At 34.8% G+C, this 19,691-nt stretch overlaps 1 protein-coding gene and 1 long non-coding RNA gene across 9 annotated transcripts in view; both read left to right on the top strand.

The window, feature by feature from the left end:
* ANKRD28 (ankyrin repeat domain 28) overlaps positions 1 to 19,691 on the top strand; it is a 190,118-nt gene that overhangs the window by 61,415 nt on the left and 109,012 nt on the right. For 2 of the 8 annotated variants that reach the window (XR_002520558.2, XM_021934883.2), the window contains exons 1-2: positions 1,433 to 3,018; positions 4,110 to 4,193. The exons of 1 other annotated variant lie outside the window; for it this stretch is intronic. Coding sequence is in view for 4 of the 7 variants with exons in the window: in XM_021934883.2 (XP_021790575.1) it covers positions 2,902 to 3,018; positions 4,110 to 4,193 (201 nt within the window). In the remaining 3 variants the exon portion in view is untranslated. Of the gene's footprint in view, positions 1 to 1,227; positions 3,028 to 4,109; positions 4,194 to 19,691 lie in introns of those variants that run through there. 5 more of the 8 variants (XM_021934884.2, XM_021934885.2, XM_021934888.2 and 2 more) reach the window with 4 other exon arrangements.
* Positions 14,106 to 18,859, top strand: LOC110742649. Its single transcript, XR_002520560.2, has 2 exons — positions 14,106 to 14,156; positions 16,166 to 18,859. It is a non-coding gene; the product is annotated as an uncharacterized LOC110742649 (long non-coding RNA).

The raw sequence follows: 19,691 nt of genomic DNA, 5'->3' as shown, positions 1-19,691 counted from the left end.
TTTTAATTGGTACAAATATGTTAGTTATTGCTTCTTTCGTAGATTGATATATTTTGTAGCTTTCAATGGTTCTTGTTTTAATTTCTGACATTCTTATATTATCTGTATCATGCTGGGATTTATGGTTATAAGACTTGCTTTGAAGTACTCATTTGGAAATAACTTGTTTTAGAATATAGCAATAAATAGTATATTCCTTTGTTATCTAAACTTTTCACAACCTTTATAGGTTACCTGTTTGTTAAGATCACTTTTATAAGCTAGTATTATAGGTTGCAAAGTTCTGGATATGAGTGGTGAGAGTGTGTCTGTATGTGTGTGTACTCAGTGATAGCATAGCAGAATAGATTAGAAAGAGTATGTGTTTGAAAATATATACAGCTTTATTAATTTACACAACTTTGGGTAAAATACGTCATTTCTGAGTCCATTTTTCCCTCTATAATGGGAATATAGCAAGGTTATTGTATTAAATGAGAATGTGCAGCACATAGCATATCACAGATGTTCAAAAGTATGTTTATTAATAAAAATACTAGTTAATATGAAAAACACAGATTGAAGGGGGACCATGGTATTTTCTTTGTAAGTTTTCTCTTGAGAGATATCCCCCATGTTGGGTAAACAGAGAAAGAAGAAAAAAAAAAAACTGAAATGATTGGTTTTGACATTTGTGACTTCGGGAAATTTATAGGGAGGGAGATTATTTGCATTACCCTGTACCCTTTTGACATAGGTGATTCAGGACGAAGGCCTTTTTTTTTTTCTTAATGTACCTCTTTAACAGATTTTTAAGGCTTTATTCCCTATCCAAATGGGAAGGTAGGATTATTTTATTTCTTCAGTGAAAAATCAAATGATTTATATCATTTTAGGTTAGGATTTCTACATTATGAAATGTTTGGTTTTCCCTTTAAAATATGAATCAATGGTTGATTAAATTCACCAATTTAGAAATTGTTAGACAATCTTAAATTTCATTTGTTTAAACTTTGCATTCTAGAAAATAAAATACATCTGGCAGATTAAAACTGATCTTGGTAAAAATATGAATAAAACTATTTCATGGTTTTTATAATCTTATAAAATGTTTCTCCATCTTTAAACTTTTATGAGTCCATTGCAGGCATATTCTTACTGCAACTGTCATCATAGGGTTAAACGTTTGCTTTATTGTAACACACGAAAGCAGTTAAGCCGTTAGGAATTGTTTACTTGCTAAAACCACTGTTAGTCAGCAGAGGCAGTACACCAGATTTCCTTGTGGCTTTTAGTGGAAAATGTTAAAAGCGCACTCATTTTTCAGTTATAGAATTTTTTAGTTTGATCTGGATTAGTCACAGAACTGGCATGAACCTTCTAATTGTGAAGGCTGTCCAAATGCACTATTTTTTTCTCCTGCTAGAGGAAGTTACATCCCGAGCAGTAGCTCAGATCTCTGGTAAGTGTAACATGTGAGCATTACTAGGCATTTCATCCTGCGGGTCTGCAGTCTTTGCTCCTCAGACTGTTGCTCCATTGGAATGCTTCTGTAGGACCGATACTGAGGTTCTATAGATATTTTTTAAGGACCTACTCATTTGGGGATGTCAGCGGTGTTTTGCAAGATCATCTGAGGAACAGGAAAGCATTTGAAATCTGAAAAGGATAACTGTAGCGGTTTTCACAGTGGAAGGAAACTATATTGGCAAAGAGGCAGATGATTGAATAAAGTAGTTGGCTCAAAGAAGATGCACAGTCTGCTGTTTTTTCCTCTGAATGAAGACTGTTTAATGGAAGCTGTATTCATGTGGAGATCAAAGGAAACACTGGAATGATAAACTACTATGGTTTTTTTTCTCCCTCTTTTTTTTTTTTTTTTTTTTTTTTTTAAGAAAACAAAAAGCCTGCAGCAGTAATTGGAGCTCAAATGCCTTCTAATTCCTTCACAGCCTGCTTGTTCTATTAGGATTCTCCACTAACACCATTTCTGCCTGGTGCCTGTGCCCTTTTGCTGGAGCAGCCACAGACAACTGCCTGATGGAGAAAGAATGAATGCTCTGCCTTGCTTATACTATCGATGGAAATAAAGCTAACTGTGTTTCTTCTATTATATGGGAAATCTGGATTAATCAAGCTGTATTCTAGTACCAAGAGTCATATTGTCTCTTGTGATCTGACTCATCACATGTAAATGTACTGCAGCTTTGCTATTAATGCAGAGTGGTTTTGTTTTTTCTTTTTTTCGCCCCTTTCCCAAACACTGAAAGAATTGTTAACCTCTGAGCTTCATTTTCAGGATTTGTGCTGAGCTCTAGATCTTTTTTTCTGTGAATAGTATCTGCATTAAACCAGTGATGAAGAAATGAAGACAAATTAGAAGTGGAAACAGAATAGTGAGATTTTATTTTTTATTTTCAATTATAAGCAAAACAGCTACTGGTAACTCTATGACCTTGCAGGAAACAGTGGGTATTGCTGTGATCATCGCTGTCATAGCAGTTGTTTCTCATTTCATTCTATATTGTGTGGTGGTGTGTCACCAAAAACAATGATTGTTTTGTGGAAGTAAATTTCAGAGATAGAGCAATAAGACTCTTTTGGTAGAGGAAAAATATTTTTAAACGAGCTTGGACTCAGTTTTAGTTATTGATATGTCGGTGTGAAATTCCTTCTTAAGTATTGCAGTAACCCAACAGAAATAATAGAATTTTGTTATATTTAGGAAGTTACAAATTATGTAGTCATAATTTTAAACTTGTTTTTCCAGTAGTACTTATTAACTTAAAAAAAAAAAAAAACCAGTTGTGCTCTTCGGAGAATGTTTGTAAGTGTTGTACAGAAGAGGAGGAAAAACTACTTGTGCTCTTCCAACTGTGACTTTTATCACATAGCTTGGAATTTAGTGTTTTAAAAGATCGAATGAGTCGAGTGTGTATTGTTGTTTTGGAGGAGGTAGAAGATGAGTCTCCTGCATTCATTTCTAAATTGCCACAGGAAAATAAATCCCTACATTCTCCACCTTCTGGAAATGTATTGGTAAGATATGTAAGTTTATATGTTTACTATATTCTACTGAACTAGTAGTATAAATCTTGTTTTTTAAAAGTAGATGTAGATTTCCAATAGTTTCTTTACAAACCCAAATTAAAGCAATATATGTGTAAATATGATGCAATAATATTTTTGTATAAAATGCACATTTCATTTTTACTTTTTCAAATAACATTTCAGTCTTTACTATGTCTTAATCTCTTAAAAAGACTGTTTAAAAATAATTTAAGAATTAGTAGTTATGGCAACCACGTTTCTGTTTTCATTTTGTGGTTTCAGAAACTGATGTAACAAGAATCAGGAACTCTACATATTTTAGGAAAGATTGACTACCCCTAGCAATACCAAAGCATGGCCTTTTCTGTAATGAATTTTATGTATTTACATGCAAGACTTTGTATGAGATTCAGTCTTCATCTTTAACCTTGGTTTTAGTGCTACTGTCAGCCGGCTCCTTGACTAGTATAGTATACCTTATCAAGAGTCTGTGTCGTTAAGAAATCATTATACTTAGTTATGCATGTGTTTGTCTTTTCAAGTTATTTAAGTATCCAGTATTTTTTGGTCTTTGATTAGTGGCTATTTTCATCAACTGCCAGGTTTGCTTTCTTGGGATTTGTATCTTTGTACCTGTAGTGCTAATCCATGTAAGATAATTTGATGCCCCAAACAGACCTTTTCAAAAGAGCCTTCCTTCATGGGCTGGAAATTGCTTAACAAGTTCTGTCCCACAAGTAGGTGTTGAGATCACACATTTGTATTTGGAAGAGTCTTTCTTTTTGTCATATACAGAAACAAAGGCTTCTACTTATAAGAAATGAAATAAAATCTGATTGTGTTTATTATACTACCTAAATTGGGTCAACTTCATTTTTTTTTTTTTTTTTTAATTAGGCCTTTTTTTTCCAAGTAGAAATCCTGTACTTTGACATGATTTGGTTTTATGAAACTTCTGGCTAATGTCAAAAGTGATTATTGCTACAGGGAAGAAAACTTGTAGATTCAGAAACTATGTAATATCCTTAGTCACCCCACATGGATGATTCTAATGTTTTTATTACTCTCTTATATTTTAGCCATCACTGGTGCAAGCTATATTTAACGGAGATCCTGATGAAGTTCGAGCACTAATATTTAAGAAAGAAGATGTTAACTTTCAGGTAAAACAGTTAATTCACTGATGCCAGCCTTTAAAACTACTTATTAAAATTATTTCCTAGAATTGTGATTTTTGTTTATAAGACATAATATAACTCTGTAACAGTTGTTTTAAATGAGGGCAGGAAGGTATTGAGGCAAAAGGGAAAACACTGGACATACACTCAGGGCAGTAATAGCCAGTGGGGTCTTTTGTTCTCCCAGCTTTTTACTTTGAAATTTTTTAAACACAGGAAAGTTAAAAAAAACACTCTGACTACCCATATACCTTTCACTTATGTTTGGCATCGATAACATTTTGCCATATTTGCTTTATTGATATACATCTTTTACATGTATATGTAGTAACTTGCAGAAATCATGATACTTCACCATTAAATACTTAACTGTGCATTTCAAATGAGGATTCTTTTAAGTGTATATCTAAATATAAGATCAGATTTGCTTTTTGTAAATAATCATGGTGAGTGTTTTATAATGATGGTTGATTAATTTTTGTCAGATTAGGTTTTCGGTAAAGTCATTGTTCGAAAAGTTTTCAGACTTAAAGATACAGTAGTATATTCACTGCTGACATGATGGACAGTTTTAGAAAGAGTGGATATACGGATAATTTTCTCTCTGTATGTTTTTTCAGTGGCCAGTATGTAGTTTACTAAATTGTAGCTGAAAGTACATTATGTACTCTAACAAAATTACATCCACTAATGTATATCTTTTTACCAGAAACAAATGTACCCGAGTTATGGAGGGAGTGAAAAGTCATATGATTCACAAAGTCGCTGTGGCAACACCAGAACAGACGACCTAGAAATGATTGGGGTTTTAAGAAAGCACCCGTTGCAAGCTCATTTTTAACTCTCATCTTTCCTCCTTTTTTTTTTCTTAATACAATACTGCTGTGACCACTTAGGTAGATACAAAAAGGTTTTAGCTTATTTTTAAAATAATGGATTATCTGAATAGATTTGAGGCATTGGCTAAAACTGTTGTTAATTTTAACATTGGGTAATGAACAGAATGCTGTCATTATATATTTTTTAAAGCTTTTTCTAAGTGAATTGACTTCAAGTTTATATTTAGTTGGAAACATGCACCTAATTCAGGACATATGTATGTATGTATGTATTTAGAGACAGAGTCTGGCTCTGTTGCCCAGCTGGAGTGCAGTGGCATGATAGCTCACTGCAACCTCTAGGTTCAAGCGATTCTCCTGCCTCGGCCTCCCGAGTGGCTGGGACTACAGGCACCTGCCACCACGCCCAACTAATTTTTGTGTTTTGAGTAGAGACAGAGTTTCATTCACCATGTTGACCAGGCTGGTCTCAAACTCCTGATCTCAGGTGATCCGCCCGCCTTGGCCTCCCAAAGTGCTGGGATTATAGGCGTGAGGCACTGCGCCTGGCCATGGTTTGTTTTAAATGGAGTGTCTGGTCACTTTACCCAGGGTATACTGAAGAGTGTGCATTTCTAAGAAAATAGCTAAAGGGGTATATAGATGCACGAAAAGGTGGAAAACATGTTTTCTGTTCCATTTAACTCCTAAGGTTTTCTTGTTGTTTTGGTTTTATTTTAATAGTACTGACAAATACTACCTTGATTAGAAAGTTTGAGCTGTAATTCCATTTACCAGGGCCAATTTCTCCATCATAACAAAGTTTATTACAGCTAACATTACTTTTATGTTATATTTAATTAATTTATCCTAAATTAAAAAAATATTCAGAGTCGTTGAGAGCATCAGCTCATTCATCAGTAGTCCTTTCTTGAGAGTGACTCTGACATTGTCTTCAGTGATACAGAGGTTTTTGACAACAACTTTTATGATTGCCTTTAGGCCTTTTCTCTCATGACCATTTCTTAGTAGTTGAGAGTGTTGCCTTAAAGTCAAGATTTATTAACTTTTTGGCCGTTATTTGAATTTAAGATGGTAAATATCTTATGATTTTGTTTGATAAGGAATCATATGGGGTTTTAAAAGGCAGTGGGTGTTAAATGTCCTTTTAATTGGTAATAAAATATTTTTAAGCTTTATGTCGGTGTGACTATGGTATTTTTCCAAAGTAAATTTATTTAAATAAGTATTTGGAGAATAACACTGGACTTTTTGAAACTCAAGTTTCTCTTAAGTTTTTTGAAGCTGTTTTTATACATTTTTAGAATGGATATAAGTTCAGATTTATTTTTTTACCATTAAATAGTCATTGTATAATTTTAGATTAGTTTCTTTAGTCACACCCTGAAATTTTGAATTTTGTAGACCACTAAACAGCACCTTTCTTAGTAACACACCAAATAGATTTTTCTTTTTATTTTAGTGGGTTTTAAAAAAAATTTGTGGTTACATAGTAGAAGTCTATATTTATGGGGTACATGGGATGTTTTGGTACAGGCATATAATGTGAAATAATCGTATCATGAAGAATGAGGTATTCATCCCCTCAAGCATTTATCCTTTGATTTACAAACATTCCAATTACATTATTTAAGTTATTTTAAAATATACAATTAAGTTATTATTGACTCTAGTCACCCTATTGTGCTATCAAATAGTAGGTCTTATTCATTCTGTTTTTTTTGTACCCATTAACCATCCCCACCTCCCACTTAACCCCCCACTACTCTTCCCAGCCTCTGGTAACCATCCTTATGCTATATCCGTGAGTTCAATTGATTTGATGTTCAGATCCCACAAATAAGTGAGAACATGTGATGTTTGTTTTTCTGTGCCTGCCTTATTTCGGTTAACATAATGATCTCCAATTCTATCCATGTTGTTGCAAATGACTAGGTCTCTTTTTTTATGGCTGACCAGTACTCCATTGTGTATGTACCACATTTTCATTATCCATTCATCTGTTAATGGACACTTAGATTGCCTCCAAATTGTTAGCTATTGTAAACAGTGCTGCAACAGGAGTGCAGATATCTCTTTGATATTCTGATATCCTTTATTTTGGATATATACACAGCAGTGGGATTGCTGGATCATATGGTAGCTCTGTGTTTAGTGTTTTGGGGGACCTCCAAACCGTTCTCCATGGTGGTTGTACATTCCCACAAATGGTGTAAAGGGTTCCCTTTTCTTCACATCCTCACACTGCCTGACTCTTGGATAAAAGCCATTTGAACTGGGACAAGATGATATCTCTTTGAGTTTTGCATTTCGCTGATGATAGTCATGTTAAGAACCTTTTTGCCATTTGTGTGTCTTCTTTTGAGAAATGTCTATTCAGATCTTTTGCCCATTTTTTATCAGATTATTGGGTTTTTTCCTGTAGAGTTGTTTGAGCTCCTTATATTCTGGTTATGAATCCCTTGTCAGAGGGGTAGTTTGCAAATATTTTCTCCCATTCTGTAGGTTGTCTCTTCACTTTGTTGATTACTTCCTTTGCTGTGCAGAAGGTTTTTAACTTGATGTGATCCCATTTGTCCATTTTTGCTTTGGTTGCCTGTGCCTGTGGTCTGTTGCTCAGGAAATCTTTGCCCAGACTAATGTCCTGGAGATTTTCCCCACTGTTTTCTTGTATTAGATTCAGTTTGAGGTGTTTAATGCATTTTGATTTGATTTTTGTGTATGGCAAGAGATAGGGGTCTAGTTTCATGATTTTGCATGTGATTATCCAGTTTCCCAGCACCATTTATTAAAGAGACTATCCTTTCCCAGTGTATGTTCTTGGCACCTTTGTCAAAAATGAGTTCGCTGTAGGTGTTTGGATTTGGTTTTGGGTTCTCTATTCTGTTCTGTTGGTACATGTGTCTGTTTTTATGACAGTACCATACTCTTTTGGTTACGATAGCTCTGTAGCATAATTTGAAGTTAGATAATGGGAATCCACCAGTTTTGTTCTTTTTGCTTGGAATAGCTTTGGCTATTCTGGGTCTTTTGTGGTTCCATATAAATTTTAGTATTTTTTCTAAAAAAAATATTTTTCTAAAAAAAATGACATTCCTGTGAAGAATGTCATTGGTATTTTGATTGGGATTGCATTGAATCTGTAGATCGCTTTGGGTAGTGTGGACATTTTAACAGTATTGATTCATCCAGTCCGTGAACATGGAATATTTTTCCATTTTTTGGTATCCTCTTCAATTTTCTTCATTCGTGTTTTATTTTTTCCATTATAGAGATCTTTTACTTCTTTGGTTGATTCCAAAGTATTTAATTTTATGTGTGGCTATTGTAAACAGGTTTACTTTTTAACTTCTTTTTCACATTGTTCACTGTTGGCATATAGAAATGCTAGTGATGTTTGTACATTGATTTTGTGTTCTGGAACTTTACTGAATTTATCAGTTCTAGTTTTCTTGTGGAATGTTTAGGTTTTTCCAAATATAAGATTATATCACCAACAAAAGGTATAATTTGACTTCTTCCTTCCCAATTTGTGTGCCCTTTATGTCTTTCTCTTGTCTGATTGCGCTAGATAGGACTTCCAGTACTATGTTGAATAACAGTGGTGACAGTGGGCATCGTTGTTGCGTTGCAGGTCTTAGAGGAAAGACTTTCAGTTTTTCCCCATTCAGTATGATACTAGCTGTGGGTCTGTCATATGTGGCTTTTATTATGTTGAGGTATATTCCTTCCATATCCAGTTTTTTGAGGGTTTTTATCATGAAGGAATGTTGAATTTTTTAATCAAATGTTTTTTCTGCATCAATTGAAATGATCATATGGTTATTCTTTTTTTTTTTTTTTTTTGATATGATGTATCTTGTTAATTGATTGTGTGTTTTTAACCATCCTTGCATCCCAGAGATAAATCCCGCTTGGTCATGATGAATGATCTTTCTAATACATTGTTGAATTCAGTTTGCTGGTATTTTGTTGAGGATTTTTGCATCAATATTCATCAGAGATACTGGCCTGTAGTTTTCTTTTTTTAATGTGTCTTTGTCTGGTTTTGGTATCGGGGTAATACTGGCCTTGAATGAATTTGGAAGTATTCCCTCCTCTATTTTTTAGAATATTTTGAGTAGGATTGGTATTACTTTCTTTTTTAAATGTTTGTTAGAATTCAGCAGTAAAGCCATTGTGTCCTGGCCTTTTCTTTACTAGAAGACTTTTTATTACAGCTTTGATCTCATTATTTGTTATTGGTCTGTTCTGGTTTTGGATTTCCTCTTGTTTCAGTCTTGGTAGGTTGTGTGTGTCTAGGAATTAGTCCATTTCTTCTACATTTTCCAGTTTATCAGCATATATAGTTGTTGCTTACAGTAACCACTAACAAGCCTTTGGAATTCTGCAAATAAGTCGTAATGTTTCCTTTTTCATCTCTGATTTTATTCAGATCTTCTCTTTTTATCTTAGTCTGGCTAAAGGTTTGTCAATTTTATTTTTTTAAGTCAACTTTTTTTTTCCCTAATAGATTTTTAACAAAACTTTAATTTAAAAAAATTATAGATTCATATTATTTGGTATGACATGAAGTCTTCTATGGTAGAAGTCATGTAACAGTTTCACTAGCAAATACTAGAGTTTTATATTTGGCGGCTTTTGGCCACAGATACTTTTGACTACCTGAATAAATAGAGGTGTTTTGCTTGTTGTAATAATTTAATCTAGAGCATGGTAATTTGGGGTTAAAACAGCAATGTCAGAGCTCTGGGTGAGCTTCTCTGTGAAACTCTTGGCTTTCTTATAATAAAGAGATGACTGCTGCATCATGTACTTATGAGAAACAACCAAAGAGAGTGGAATAGGGACTCTTCTGTACTTTTTTTTTTTTTTTTTTGAGAAGGAGTCTCGCTCTGTCGCCCAGGCTGGAGTGCAGTGGTCAGATCTCAGCTCACTGTAAGCTCTGCCTCCCGGGTTTACGCCATTCTCCTGCCTCAGCCTCCCGAGTAGCTGGGACTACAGGCACCCGCCACCTCGCCCGGCTATCTTAAAACATCTCTTCCAGAGTCCCCACAAAATTCCTTCCTAAAGTTCCATTGGTTACAAGACTACTCTAAACTTATCACCAGCAAAGCAGTTGAAAGACCTAGATTTTCATATCTTCTTACCCTTATTGGCTATACAAGTTGAGTGAATCCTGTTAACTTCAACCCTCACTTTTCCTTTTTTTTTTTTCTTTTTTCTTTTTTTTGTAAATGTGTAGGGTTACATTAATGATCTTTACAGTCTTTCCCCACTCCAAATTCAGGATACTCTAAAAATTCTAAGTGACTTTCAGTGACCTCTTGCTTTTGCCCAGAAGCTTTCATTTGTGTTTTTAGAATTTTGTGACCAAAATAATAAATGCCTTTCCCTAAGATTTACTAGAACTTAATGCCATGTAGTGGAACCCAAATAAGTTAATCTGAAATATTAATGATACCACATTTTAGAGGAAAACTTTGATTCTTTATAAGAAAATTATTTTCTATACATACAATTTTTTTATTAAGAGTGTTAAAATTGGTGTTAATTGTAGAACTTTACTTTTGAGACAGACATAGGCATAAGCCATTTTATAGTACTCAATTTAACTTGTACAACAGTTTTGTAAAATTGACAGGTTAATGTTTCTACTAAAATTCACAAAAATTAACCTTCTGCAAAATCAGTATAGCAGAATGGGAATTTGAACCCGTGTCCAACTTAATAGTAACTGGAGAAATAAAGCATATTGTTGAGAGAGAAATACACATCAATTGTATCTCAATAAAAGTGTTTAAAAAATAGGCTGAGGCACTAGCTGAGACCTTTCAGACCAAAGTTACTTCATTTCAGTATGAAATTTAGGACATAATTTATCATATTTTTGCCATACCATATAACTGTCAATATCTGTGTAAGTATAAATAATCATCAGCATATTTCTGAGTATGCAAGTATTGATACTTGAGCTTTATAGAAAATGCCAGTATTTACCTTCCACCAATTCATATAAACATATGCACTAAAATTGCTTTAAACACTGAACCTAGAGGAAAGGTAGTCTGTGAAGATAATAATATATTTAATAACAGATAATAAATTTAAAATTTTTTGCTTGTCCATTGAAGTAGAATTTTTGTTAACTTGATGAAAAGATCCCATTTATTACCAATGAACAGGATTAATAATAACCCAAATGCCCTCTAAGAGGGAAAGTTCTGCTAGTTAAATAAATTATGCTATGAAATACAGTTATAAAGAATGAAGAAAGTCTCTATAGACTAATATGGACTGACTCCTAAAATACATTGGGAATGAAAAAGGAAAATCAGAACTCACATATAACATGCTTACTAAAAATAAATACCTGAGTGGAATACAAATTTCTGTATTTTGAAGCTGTATTTTGAAACTGCTGGTTCCAGTGGATAATACCTTCTTTGTTTCAGGACCACCGTAGTAATCATTTAGTCATAGTGACATAGGACATATACTTGGTTATGGATCTTGGGAGAAACCTCAACATTGATGAAGAAAATTTACAAATTTGAAACTGGAATCTAGAGGCACTGGCTACACAGAGCCGGAGGGAGGTGTCATTTCTCTCCTGGGAGAAAGCTGAGTTGGTTCTTCTCTCATGCCTGCCCCCACCTTCACTCCATGTTCCATACAAGCCAGCCGAAAGCTGGGTAGATACACCTGAGATGGGGATCGAGGGTTGTGGGCTCCAACACTAGTTACTGCGAATAGCTATAAGAAAAGACTATGGTTTTAGGACAGAGGGTGCTTTTTTTTTCTCTTGTGTAAATGTCTAGTGGTGGAATGGTTGAATATACATGCTTAATTTTTTAAGAAACTGACCAACTGTTTACCAAACTGTTTGTATTATTTTACGTTCTCACCAGCAGGATATGAGAATCCTAAATTTTCCACATTCTCACAAATATTTGGTCTTTTAAAATCTTAAACATTTTAGTAATAGTAATATCTCAATTTGGTCTAAATTTGTATTTCTATAATAATGAATGATGTTGAGCATCTTTTCATGATCTTGTCAGTCCATATATCTTTAGTGAAATGTCTTTTCAAATGTTCTTGCAAGTTTTTAAATTGGATTGTTTTCTTACTCTTGAGTTTTCTGAGTTCTTTTATATGTTCTGGAAACAAGTCCTCGATCTTTGGCTGTGTTTTCATTCTCTTAAGAGTGTTTTTCAAAAGCTCAAGTTTTATTTTGATGACATCCACATTTATCAATTTATTATATTATGGACCTTGGTTTTGGTGTTGTATCTTAAAAAAAAAAAAACTGTCCTATTGTTATTTTGTTTTGCTCATATCTTCCAGAAGTTTTATAGTTTTAAGTTTCACATTTATCAACAAATTCACTGAAAAGGATTTTCTTTCAAAAAGGAAAGAGGCTTTATGCCAGCTAACAGTTTGTACACCAGGAAAATGCAGCCTTCTGTACAAAACAAAGGTGTGTTCTAAGAGAACCAAGAGAAAGTTTGTCTTTGATGGCAAAAGTTCTCGCCCAGGTTCCCATTCTGATCTGCTTGTGCAAATGAGGGATACAAACTTACTTAGTTCTGATTGTTTGAAACTTGTTGAGTTCTGATGGTTCAGCACGGATCACAGTCTGTTGATTGATCTGTTGATTGATTCAGGTATCATGCACAGAACAGACAACTATGAAAGTCCCAAAGTTTAGTGAGTATGACATTTTCCCCTGAACATTCAGTATGTGTGTAACCTCTAATTACCAAATGGTTGCTTGACTTTGTTTGAAATTTAGTTCCACTTAGCCACTCAGGATTCATCTTGAAGGATTGGCTCTTTCAGAGTTTGCACATTTAAATGTGCTGTCTATTTTGACTTAATATTTATGTATGTTGCAAAGTATATGACAAAGTTTATTAATTTCTCTCACCATTATTTTGTAATTTCATTATAAATGTCTTTTGTCAAGATTTATCTGTATTTTATAATTTTTTATCCTAATGTAAATGGTGTTTTATTTAATTTTAAAATAGCCTAATTATTCTCTACTACTGAAACAAGTTTCTCCTGAGTACTCTACTCCATGCTGCAGGAATTACTAGTTTTCCCTAACTGGCTAGTTGGAACAGAACACTCTGTTCTCTGCAATCCGTCGTTCTCATTGGAGGTGATATCATTCCTAATTGAGAGAAAATAGATTCTTTGTGGGTATGTATGTATATGAAAAATCTTACATATTCCAATGATTTGTGGTCCTCTAAAAGGCCAAAGTGCGTAACTTAGAAATACAGTGGTATTGAAATTTCGTGGGAAACGATTAGGAAAAACTGTCAGAAAAGGGTAGTAAGGGAAAAAAGGTTGAAAAACACTGCTGTTTCTTTCACCAGCTTCAGGTAGTATTCTTACACTCCTTTCTCACTCAGTGCTCAGTTGAGTACTCAAAGGGAGATTCTGCAGATCTTTGGGAGTCTCTCCATGGAATTCTTTCTCCTCTCTTGCTTTATCCTGAGAATTCCAGCCCCTTTGTTCACTCCATACTGTCTCCTAAACTCACAGGGATTTAAAAACAGCAACAACAACAACAACAACAACAACAACAAAACTTTGTATACAGCGTTAAGAATTTTATTGATTGAAGCAACTGACATTCCACTGAATGTTTTCAGACTTACACATTACATATTTTGTGGAATGGTAATTTTCTTTTGTATTCCAGCAGTATTTTTGGAATAGAAACTGTAAACATTAGCCTACCAAACAGTTGGATTGCATTTGATGATTAAAATTGTCCAGTCATAGATGGCATCACCTCTACTTTTTATTATTAATACTAGTTTTAATTGACAAATGATAATTGTGTATATTTGTAGAGTACAATGTAATATTTTGGTGTATGTATACAATGTGGGATGATTAAATCAAGCTAATATATCCATCACCTCACTTACTGTTTGTGATTTTTTTTTTCCTTCACCTTTTTGTTCCATCCAGGCCTGCCCACAATGAGGGCAGATCTTCCCCACTGAGTCCACTGACTCACATGCCAGTCTCCTCCAGAAACATCCTCATGGATTTCTACAGAAATAATGCCATACCAGCTATCTAAGTATCCTTTAATTCAGTCAAATGGACACCTAAAATTAATCATGACAGGTCCTTTATCTCTTTTAATCAGGTTGTTTTCTTGCTTTTGAGTTGAGTTTATTATATACTTTGAATATAAATTCTTTCTCAAATATATGGTTCGCTAATATATATATGTGATTTTTTTTTCTGTGCAAAAGTTTTTTCATTTAATGCAGTCCAATTTGCCAGTTTTTGTTTTTGTTGCTTGTGCTTTCAAGTCATATCCAAAAAAATATTGCCCAGACCATTGTTGTGGTGCTTCCCCCCTTGTTTGTAGTTTTATAATTTCAGGTCTTATATTTAAGTCTTTAATGTATATTTAGCTGATTTTTGTATATGGTATGAGATAAGACTGCAGTTTCATTCTTCTGCATGTGCATATCCAGTTTTCCTAACATCTTTTATTGAAGAGGCTGTTCTTTCTACATTGTGTGTTCTTGGCACCTTTGTCAAAAATCAAGTGACCATAAATGAGTGGATTTATTTCTGGGCTTTCTATCCTGTTCCATTGGTCACTCTGTCTGTTTTTATGCCAATACTGTGCTGTCTTTATTACAGTAGCTTTATAATATATTTTGAAATCAGTGATGTGATGCCTCCAGCTTTGTTCTTTTCACTGGTTATTGTTTTTAGCCATTCGTGGTCTTTTGTTTTTTCATATGAATTTAAGGGTTGTTTTTTCTATTTTCTGTGAAAAATTACATTGGAATTTTGATAAGGATTGCACTGAATTTGTGTATTGCTTTGGGTAATATGGACATTTTAACAATACTAATTTTTTAGTTCATGAACACAGTATATCTTCTCATTTATTTGTGTTTTCAATTTTTTTCATTAATGTTTTATAGTTTTTAGTATACAGATCTTTTACCTGTTTGGTTAAATTTTCACCTAAATATTTTACTTTTTTTGGTTGTTGCTATTATAAATAGGATTGTTTTCTTCATTTCCTATTTAGATAGTTTGTTGTTAGTATATACAAAGGCTAGTGATTTTTTTTGATATGGATTTTGTATCTTGCAACTTAATTCATTTGTCAGTTTCAGTCGTTTTTTGGTGTGGCTTTAGGGATTTCTCTGTGTAAGATCTTGTCTGCAAATACAATTTCATTTCCTTCTTTCTTATTAGGATGCCTTTTACTTCTTTCTCTTGCCTAATTGTTCTGGCTAGGACTTGCAGCACTATGGTGGATAGGAGTGGTGAGGGTGGGCAGCATTCTTGTCCCTCATCTTAGAAGAAAGCTTTCAACTTTGTACTGTGAAGTGTGATGTTAGCTGTGGGCCTGCCATTTTTGGCCTTTACAGGACCTGTTATTGATGTGTAATTTTAGTGTTTTACCATGCTATAAAAAGCAAGTAAGCCTTATAAGTATCTGATTACTGCTAAATTTGTAGAATGGAATACGTTCAGTACTTAGAGTAGGATGCTGTCTGTTTTTATGTATTATTATAGAGCAATGTCTAGATTACAACATGAATTAATAACTAGATTGTAAAATACCTGCAGGGAATTTGTCCTGGGGCAAGAACTGTGCCTTCCATATTGTAGATAGTCAGCACTGGAAAGGGATCTTAAAGATTAAGTAGTTAATCAGCTCTGTTACAGATGAGGCAAAACGAAGGCCCTTGGAATTATTTGATTTGGTCGCTTCCATTTGGTCACTTTCCAAGATCTCAAAGACACTTAAGAACCCAGTTTTCTTTATGTCAATTTTAGTTTTTTGTCCATATTGTCTCCCCTGGCGTGTCACCTCTCAATTCTATCTAGTGGCTTAGCATTAGTAATTTCTTACCTTTTCTCTTCTAGCTATAAGCATGTAAGCTTAGTAAATACTTGCTTGTTTAATTTGATAAAACTTGGTATGTTGGTTTATTCACTTGACTAGTAATATATGCCAGTTACTATGCTGGGTCCTGTGAAGGCAAGTCCAATCATGCATAATTTCTTCTCCCTGCTTTTTAATGTTATTTCCTTATATCAGATTATCAGTTGTACCTGCATTCTCTTCCTCTTCCTTTGCCTCATCTTAAGCTTATGTTTATTCTTCAGGCTGCAGTTTATGGTAGGCAGACTTTTAAGATGGTCCCCTGTATGATTTCTGGTATTGTAAGCATGATAGGGTATTGTATTAGTTTGTTCTCCCACTGCTATGAAGAAATACCCAAGACTGGGTAATTTATTAAAAAAGAGACTTAATTGACCCACAGTTCTGCTTGGCTGCGGGGGCCTCAGGAAACTTACAGTCATGGCAATCATGGCAGAAGGCACCTCTTCACAGGGTGTCAGGAGAGAGAATGATTGCCAGCAGGGCAAATGCCATATACTTATAAAACCGTCAGATCTCCTGAGACTCACTCATTATCATGAGAATAGCATAGGGGAGACTGCCCCCCATGATTCAGTTACCTCCACGTAGTCCCATCCTTGACACGTAGGGATTATTACAATTTAAGATGAGATTTGGGCGGGGACACAGAGCCAAAGCATATCAGGTCTCGTTCCTGATTAGTTTATGTCATCTGGCAGAGCATAAAGCTGACTCTAGGTAAGTAAGGTTATCTAGATGGGTCTGCCCTAATCACATGAACTCTAAATCTGGGTCTAGAGTTAAGAACAAAGGGAGTAGGAGATTAGAAATATGAGAGGGATTTGATGTGAAGGATATTCTCTGTTACTGACTTTGAAGATGGAGGGAGCCATATGGTAAGAACTCAGACATTCTCTGCTACTGGAGGGTGACCTCTGGCTGACAACCGGGAAAGGAAAATGGAGGTCTTACAAGGACAAAGAACTGACTATTGCCTGAATGAGCCAAAAAACAGATTTTTTTTTCCTTTTAGTCAGACCTCCAGGTGAGAACACAGCCCATCAACACCTTGATTTCAACTTTGTGTAACCCTCAGCAGAGAACCCAGTCACACCATGCCTGAATTACTGCCCTTAAAACTGTGAACTAAAAGATGATTTGTTTTAAGCTGTTGGACTTTTAGTAATTTGTTATGCAGCAATAGAAAATTAATATCATACATAAGTATATTTTTCTGGAACTGCTTTGCTGGTCTCCCAGCTGGTATTACATCAGCCTAATAGGTGTCCATAGCACTCTGAACTTCTCCCTTGTAACAGTCATCATATTAATTGACTTGTTTCACGTTCAATGGCTCTAACTCTGGAGATAGGAATCTTGTTTGACTTATTCCCTGTTTTTATACTCAGAGTATGATAAATAGTAGCTATTTAATAAGCGTTAGAAGCGAATGAATATAAACAAGACATAGCCCCTGACTTTAGCAAGTTTATAATCTAAAGGTATTTGATTATATTATGTATGGGTATTGAGAGGGGTAGGGCGGAGAGGGTGTGTGTGTGTGTGTTTATACTTTGGTTTTGGTGATGGGAGTAGTCAGCTGTCCAGGTTGCCCCTCTGAAGTCAATGCTCTGACAGACCATAAACAGAAAACTGCAAATGATAACAAACTTATTATTTCATAAGAGAATACTGCCATTCTCCATATTTCGGGTACACATGTGTTTTGTTTCACTCTTTCTGTTTCAAGTTTATTGAAAGAAGCCTGTTTAGCTTAATTGTACTTGGGCAGCTGACACTTGACTAGCTCAAAAAATAATAAACTCATCATTTAGAACACATGTGTCTCTGTATATGAGAAATAACAGTTACAAATACTGTAGGTCAAAGTTTCATCATTGGTTTGGAAGATAAATATGTACAGTGAGGGTTTGGGGTTTTATTTGCACAGAAACTAGATTACTTCCCCCCCGCCCCACCCCAAGATTGCGTTGCACAGATCTCTGGTAATAAAATTTCTACTTTTATTCCTGATTCCATGTGGAACCAAATTGGTGCTTAGGGAGGGGACATGAGTATATAAAGGATAAGTAGTTTTTTCAGTTTTAGGTGACTTTTTTTCATTTTGAGCTTTAGTTCAGGAGAACAAAACTTCCTAAAGCAACAAGAGAAACTACTGTTCTTAGGCTGGAAATATTTCAGAGCCTTTCTTCTGTCAATTCTTTGATATATTTTACCTCTTAATTCAGACGTGTTTTAATTGATATGTTGGAAGAATGGGTACACTTTCATAACCAACTCTTTCCTCCTCCTTTTAACCTTTTTAAAATTAGGAAATATAATAAACTTAAATTATATAAAACAAATGTACAATTTAATGAATATGTAAATGTAACCACGCCCCAGATCAGAAAACATCGTTAGCACCTCAGAAGTGCTCTTGTTGGTGACCACTTTATGATCAAAACTTTCCACCCCACCCCTCAGTGTAACCAGTAAATTTCTATAATAGTCTCTTTTGGTTTTCTTTATAATTTTGCCACCTACTTATTCTTCCCTAAGCAATACAATTTAGTTTTGCATATTTTGAATCAAATAGATATACAGTATATATTCTTCGAGTCTGTGTTCTTTTGTGCACCGCTATTTTGTTTTAAAAATTTACCTAATTCCACTGAATGCATCCAACACAGTTTATCCATTCTGCTATTGATGTGTAATTGGGTTGTTTCACATTTTGTTTCTATTTTGAACGATGCAACTATTTGTAAACATGTCTTCTGATACACATAAGCATGCATTTCTATAATATAAATACTTGGCTATACATATATTCAGCTTTACTTGATAATGTGATATTAAACAACTTAAACTTCCACGAGCACTGTGTGAGAATTTTTACTGGTCCACATCTTTGGACCACATTCTTGGTTTTCGAAGTATGTAGTGTATGATATGGTAAAGTGTTTATTTGGACATGGTCCAGTTTCCTAGCATATAGCTTCTAAAAAACCCTTGGAATGTCTGGGGTGATAAGTGTCTTTTTTATGGTTATGAGGCCCCTCAGCTTCAAGATGAGGGTTTGTCACCTGAAAGACCAACGCATGATTAGAGGGCTTTAACTTTTCAAACCCCCCATCCCCCAATCTCTGGAGAAAGAAGAGGGACTGCATGTTGAGTTGGCTACCAGTAGCCATTTGTTTGATCATGCTTATGTAATGAATCCTCTATAAAAGCCCAAAAGGACGGGGTTCAGGGATTTTCCAGTAGCTGAACATGTGGCAGTTCCTGGAGGGTGGTGCACCCAGGGAGGGAATGGAAGTTGCACATGCTTCCATGGAAGATGCGTGCCTTATACGTCTCTTTCATCTGGCTGTTCGTCTGTACCCTTTTTTGTGTTATTAATAAATCAGTAAATATAAATAAAGTGTTCCCAGAGTTATTCGAGGTCCTCTAGCAAACTAATCAAACCTGAGAAGGAGATAGTAGGCACCTCAATTTGTAGCCAGTTGGTGAGAAGTATAGGTGAAAACCTACTAGTAGGGACTGGCATCTGAAGTAAGGGGCAGTCTTTTGGGACTGAGCACTCTCTTTGAGATCTGATGCTGTCTTCAGGTAGATAGTGTCAGGATTGAATGGAATTAGAGTACACCCAGCTGGTGTCCTCCGGGGAATTGCTTTGTTGCGTGAGGAAACAGCCTCCACACA

Source organism: Papio anubis, chromosome 2, assembly GCF_008728515.1.
Source record: "Papio anubis isolate 15944 chromosome 2, Panubis1.0, whole genome shotgun sequence".
Lineage (NCBI taxonomy): Eukaryota > Metazoa > Chordata > Mammalia > Primates > Cercopithecidae > Papio > Papio anubis.
Note: the sequence above shows the minus strand (reverse complement) of the source record. Positions and strands in the feature narration are given on the sequence as shown.